The 6,484-nt window shown below is 38.1% G+C and overlaps 1 protein-coding gene across 1 annotated transcript; it reads left to right on the plus strand.

The window, feature by feature from the left end:
* Positions 1 to 790: 790 nt before the first annotated feature.
* Positions 791 to 5,961, plus strand: LOC110899640 (hsp70-Hsp90 organizing protein 3). Its single transcript, XM_022146530.2, has 7 exons — positions 791 to 1,853; positions 2,644 to 2,932; positions 3,632 to 3,717; positions 4,297 to 4,520; positions 4,640 to 4,706; positions 5,523 to 5,582; positions 5,669 to 5,961. Exons 1-7 carry the CDS (start codon positions 936 to 938, stop codon positions 5,780 to 5,782), a joined length of 1,758 nt encoding a protein of 585 aa, XP_022002222.1. The 5' UTR covers positions 791 to 935; the 3' UTR covers positions 5,783 to 5,961.
* The last annotated feature ends 523 nt before the right edge of the window (positions 5,962 to 6,484 follow it).

A 6,484-nucleotide genomic window follows, 5' to 3' on the forward strand; every position in this document is an offset into this window, starting at 1 on the left:
TTCATTATTTACAATTTAACTTCACAACTTTTGTCACTTATATTTTTCATCTTCCACAAATTTTCGTTTTACGTATATTTCTAAATTTTTCGAGTTAATACGACGCAACGTGCATGTGTGGTTCAACATTTTTGCCTCTATTTTTCCATGTTTGACAGGTTCGTCGCAACACGCATATCCTAGGTCGAGTCAGTGTTGGTGGTCGATGATGGTTGTGTGACATTAGTACTATTTGACACCGTTTTATGCCCCGCTGCAACGCGAGGTGTGCTTTGGGGGTTTTCCAAAGAAAAAATGGATATGCATATGGTTGTCGTAACGTTGCCTTTGGGGGTTTTCAAAAAAAAAATATTTTTTTTTACTTCTCACCCAAAAGTATTACATAAATTACTTTTAACCCAAAACTATTTGTTTTTTTACTTTTAACTCAAAACCTTTTATCTTTTCCAATCTATGCTCATAACTTTTTTTACTTTCAACTTTGATCATTCATAGTTTTCATTTTCCGCAAATTTTTCGCTTTATGCTTGGTTCTAAATTTTGTAACTTAACACATCGCAACATGTTTCTTTGGCTCAACGTATTTACGTTTCGTTCTAAATTTTACGAGTTAACACGATGCAACGTGCGTGTGTGGGTGAACGTTTTCCATCGTCTATTTTTTTCCCGTTTGACAGGTTTAACATAACGTGCGGGTCCTAGATCGACTTAGTTATAACTAAAGAATCTCCGCCGCATTGCGGCGGGTCGCAATCCTAGTTAATAACTAATTATTCTTTACGTGGCCAGAACACTCTAGAACCTTTCTCATCAAGCTCATCGTCCTCATATAAACCCTAATTTCCCTCACACTCTCTGTAATCATCCAAATCAAAATCAAAATCAAATCTTTCAACAATCCACAACCGCACACCGTCACAAACCACCACTAACACATGGCCGATGAAGCCAAAGCCAAAGGCAACGCCGCCTTCTCCGCCGGAAACTTCACAGACGCCATCAAACACTTCACTGACGCCATCAATTTAGCCCCAAGCAACCACGTGTTATACTCTAACCGCTCCGCCGCATACGCATCTCTAAATCAGTATTCCGACGCACTTTCCGATGCTAAAAAAACCGTCGATCTGAAGCCGGATTGGGCGAAAGGCTACTCACGGCTCGGCGCGGCTTACCACGGGTTAAAACAGTACGACGACGCCGTTTCGGCGTATAAGAAAGGTCTAGAAGTTGATCCGAATAATGAGACGTTGAAATCTGGACTGGCGGATGCTGAGTCAGCTCAGTCGGCGAGTTATAGGTCACGTGAGGCACGGGAGTCACGTGCGCCGATGAATAATTTGTTTGGTGATGCGTTTGGGCCGGATATGTGGGCGAAGCTTACGGCTGATCCGGCTACGAGACTGTATATGCAGCAGCCGGATTTTGTTAATAAGATGAAGGAGCTGCAACGGAACCCTAGCGGATTGAATTTGTATTTGCAGGATCAGAGAGTTATGCAGGCGTTGACTGTGCTGTTGAATGTGAAAATACAGGCGAATGGTTCGGGTCCTTCTGGAGATGATATGGAGATGCCGGGTTCGCCTCCGAGGCCTGCGGATGAAGCGGTGAAGGAGAAGGAGGCGGTGAAGGAACCGGAACCTGAACCGGAACCGATGGAGGTGTCTGGGGAGGAGAGGGAGGTTAAGGAGAGGAAAGCGCAGGCACAGAAGGAGAAGGAGGCGGGGAATGCTGCGTACAAGAAGAAGGATTTTGAAACTGCGATTGCGTGTTATACGAAGGCGGTTGAGTTGGATGATGGGGATATTTCGTTTCTTACGAATAGAGCTGCGGTGTATTTGGAGATGGGGAAGGTATGGGCATGTTTTGATTGCATTATTTTGAGTTTTGTGAATGTGAAAGCTTAAACTTTGAAACATATGCCTATAACTATGTCGATTGAACTGGCAGTGTGTTAGGCTAGGCTAGTAATTAAGTGAACTGAAATGAACCATAACATTAAGTTGAGAAAAAAAATATGAGCCTTTTAAGGGGAGGGTATAGGTTTAGGGGTTAGCTTTTCCTATACTTTTGGTGGCCTTTGCATGCTGTTTTCTTCTTGGCTTTGTATCTCCATGAAGCTTGGTTTAAAAAAGCGCGCCTTAAGCGCGCTTAAGCGCAGAGCGACCCTAGGTGCAAAGAGCTGCGCCTTGTGTGACATAAGGGGAGCTCTGTACAAAAAGCTCACAAATGGGAAAAAAATCCCACTGAGGCACGCGTTTTTCGTACAGGTGTTTTTGTGCTTTAAAGTGTTATACATGTAGCTAAAATGGTTGTACATTAAGTGATTTATACATTAAATCATATATAAACCTTATTTATCACTATATTTTGGGTAAGGGATGCTAAAAGTCCTATAGGATATATATATAAAAAAAATATATATAAGCACCTTGCGCCTCACGTACGAAAAGCCCGCCGCTTTTGCAATTTGCGCTTCGCGCTTTGATTTTAGACTTTGTCGCTTTTGTACGCTTCACGCTTTTTTAAACCAAGCTATGAAGGAACTTGAAAAAAATATGCTATCTTACTTGGTTATTGGTGTTGAAATTCTATTTTACATCACATTAATACCATACAAAACCTTGTTTCTGTTATTTGCAGTATGATGAATGCATAAAGGACTGTGAAAAAGCTGTAGAGAGAGGAAGAGAGCTTCGTTCAGATTATAAGATGGTTGCAAGAGCTTTAACAAGAAAAGGAACTGCTTTGGTTAAAATGGCGAAAACGTCTAAAGACTATGAACCTGCAATTGAGACTTTCCAAAAAGCCCTTACAGAGCATCGCAACCCAGACACCTTGAAAAAGCTCAATGAGGCAGAGAGAGCAAAGAAGGAACTGGAACAACAAGAATATTATGACCCTGAACTTGCTGAAAAAGAACGTGAAAAAGGTTAGCTTGTTATATTTGGAAGTGGAATCGGTTTATGTTTTTATGTAAAATGGGCTATGCAGTTAATGAGGTAAAATATCGGATATCGGTCAAGGACTTATATTTGAGATATAGGTTGTCGCGGTGGGATATTAGTAATTTAATATCATGCAGAATTTATATATAGCAATTTAACAGTAACAATTCAGTATACGCTCCTACCATTAACAAATTAACCTTTTGCAACTTGCAAAACACTAACAATTGTAGCAAGTAGGAACTGATTAAGACTTAAAACAGTAACATTCAACACTAACAATTAACCGTTAAGACTTAAAACACTAATAGTAACAATAAGAAGAAAGACGAATGGTAGAACTAAGAAAAGGGTACTGATATCGGGAAAGTCGGTATATTGGTCAAATACCTGTCAATATCAGTACCGATATTTGTCACCGATATGTACATGGGGATATATCACCGATTTAACTGCATAGCAGCTAAAAAGGGAATGGGTCAAACGAGTTGCTAATGCAAAAGTGGATGAATTGTGTTATAGGGTCAAAAGTCAACTCTAAATGACCCATCCTGTTTAGTTGTAAGTACGTATTGAAACGTCACTTAACACCCTACTTTGTTAACATCCTTGGCGTTTGTACACATCTGACTTCAACTTGCTTTTTCAATGTTCATGATAATTGAGTTACAATCGACTTTCAGGAAACGAATGCTTCAAAGAGCAAAAATACCCTGATGCTATTAAGCACTACACAGAAGCTTTGCGAAGAAATCCCAAAGATGCAAAGGTATTTTTTTTGCTTTTTTGATCTTGATATAGTGCTTAAAGTACACGGATGGTCCTTGTGGTTTACCAAAATTTTGGATTTGGTCTCTAGCTTTCCAAAAGTACACGGATGGTCTCTGTAGTTTGCATTTTATAACGCATCTAGTTCACAACCTATTTCAAAAGTACATGGTAGGTCCTTGTGGTTTGCACTTTGTAACACATTTAGTCCTCAACTTGGACCTGCTGAAACCTTTAGATTTGTTGGCTAGGGAATAGATGCGTTACAAAGATTAAACCCAGGGACCATCTGTGTACATTTGAAAATCTAGGGACCAAATCCAAAATTTTGGCAAACCACATGGACATCCATGTACTTTATTCTAGTGCTTAGTTGGGCTATGTGCTACATAAAGGGTAAAGCGTGTTTACAATAAACATTTTTCTTTTTTGCAATTCATGAAACATAGTTGGATTGTAGAATATTACTTGATAATGACACAAATCATACAATAAAGGGAATGCGTTAGTATGAAATGAAAACCGTTATGCTTGTGATACATACATTCATTTATTTCACAGTGCTTTTTTTTTTGTATAGGCATACAGTAATAGAGCCGCGTGCTACACGAAACTTGGGGCAATGCCAGAAGGTTTGAAGGATGCAGAGAAATGCATAGAGATTGATCCAAAATTCTCGAAAGGGTACACTAGAAAAGGTGCAATCCAGTTCTTCATGAAAGAACATGATAAAGCTCTAGAGACGTACCAAGAGGGATTAAAACACGATCCTCAAAACCCCGAGTTGCTAGAGGGTGTAAGGAGGTATGATCACAATCTCAATACAATTCATTATAAAAGTGGCAATTATGGCCTGTTCATTTATATGTTTTTGCCAATTCAACCTGTTTTGATCACTAGCTTGATTTTTATCTCATTTGCAGCTGCGTTCAACAGATTAACCGAGCCAGCCGTGGGGATTTGACACCTGATGAGCTTAAAGAGAGACAGGTTTGAGTTCTATATACTCATGTTTACATTGATCCAAAATTCTTAGAAGGTTACACCTTATGTTTTCATTAACTTAAGTATGTTGATTAAATGATTATTTTTGAATAAATAAGTTATTTTAAAATTAAAATAAAAAGTTTTTCTAAGTTCAAATATATTTTTGTTAGGGGAATTCTATATATACCCCTACAAACTTGCAAAATATGATATATATATATACACACACACACACACTTACAAAGTAGTTGAAATATCATATATATACCCAATTCATTAGAAACAATTTAATAAATGACAATTTTACCCTTATTTTTCTAAAAACTTTGAAATCTCATATATGAACTTTAACTTCAAGCATTATATTTACTCATTATAGCACAATTTATTTAGCTTAAATATTATATATCGAGTTATACTGTTGTTTATGGGTTAAAAAGATGGGTAAAAATAAATTTAAGCTAAAAAATATGAAGTTAGTAGATGAGCATATATGAAAACTTGAAGTTCAAAAAATGAGGGTAAAATGATAATTTCTTAGACTGTTTTTAATAGAATTGGGTATATCTGATATTTCAACTAATCTGTAAGGGCATGTATGATATTTTTAGTTTTGGTTGAGTATATATGAAAATTTTAAAGTTTGCAAGGTTATATATGAAATTAATCATATTTTTTAAATGAGAAAAGTTGATGAGCAAATTTAATTTATCCGCCGTGAAAAGTTTGATGCAAGAATTTGGCGTGGACATTTGAGGGTGAAAAGTAGAGGCCGCAGTGCAAGCATATTTAATTTTTATAATTGTTTGTTGTTTGCAGGCGAAGGCTATGCAAGATCCAGAAATTCAGAATATTCTTACGGATCCTGTTATGGCGCAAGTATGTTTCGTTTTCTTGGTTACCGTTCGTAAAATTGTAGTTGGATTTTAGTTTTATTTTATATATCTTGGGTGTTTGGTGTGTAGGTTTTGAAAGACCTTCAAGAGAACCCGAAGGCGGCACAGGATCACATGAAGAATCCTTCAGTAATGAACAAGATTCAGAAGCTGATCAGCGCTGGGATTGTGCAGATGAGATGATGCTTTTCATAGTTTTGGGTTTGGTTAATTTTTTTGGGGATAAACGCATTGTTTGGGCATGGGTATTTAAGTTAATCATGATTAAAACTGATGTAAGTTGTGCAAACTTGATGGATAATGATTTTGGTTTTTGTACTTTTGAATTTAATCTCAATGTGTTTTGTTTCACCGTTCTTTAACCCGGTGGTGGGGGTCAAAACATTAATTGTATGCATAACACATTTCTTTTCTAGTTATAAGCCAGATTAGGCTTTTCGTGATTCATGCTCCAAAGGACGCAGGGTTGTGTTCGTGTCAAGGGCGTTGGCGTGGTTCATTCTTTCTTAACTTTAAAACCTGAAGAGGTGGATCTTGCCCAACAGAGATCCGGGCAACGCTTAGCGGAACATCCAACTATCACAACTCCGGTGACTTTTCCAATTACTTCTTTATAGATCCAACCTCAAATCCCGTGCATCCTAACTGAGGCTATCTCCATCCTCGCGCTTGCTGCCACATCTTAACTCTAAGCACGCTCGACGACTATTCATGCCTAGAACCATTGACAAACCTACAATGGTCAAACAGAGTCAGGGCTACTTCACCACCATATGGAGTATTGAATGGTGAGGCGGAGTAGTGGTATCTTTTGTGTCGGGTTTTATTGGTTTGCAAGAGTTCGATAAATGAAAAGCGGTCGGAAAACCTTATGGGTTTGGTGCG

Source organism: Helianthus annuus, chromosome 13 (genome assembly GCF_002127325.2).
Source record: "Helianthus annuus cultivar XRQ/B chromosome 13, HanXRQr2.0-SUNRISE, whole genome shotgun sequence".
In the NCBI taxonomy this organism is placed as follows: domain Eukaryota; kingdom Viridiplantae; phylum Streptophyta; class Magnoliopsida; order Asterales; family Asteraceae; genus Helianthus; species Helianthus annuus.

Bases quoted from the DNA above. Each gene is read 5' to 3' on its own strand.
- LOC110899640 (XM_022146530.2), top strand. From the start codon at position 936: ATGGCCGATGAAGCCAAAGCCAAAGGCAACGCCGCCTTCTCCGCCGGA. The intron at 3,718-4,296 runs GTATTTTTTTTG...TTTTTTGTATAG, and splicing joins GAAATCCCAAAGATGCAAAG to GCATACAGTAATAGAGCCGC. The intron at 4,521-4,639 runs GTATGATCACAA...TCTCATTTGCAG, and splicing joins TTGCTAGAGGGTGTAAGGAG to CTGCGTTCAACAGATTAACC.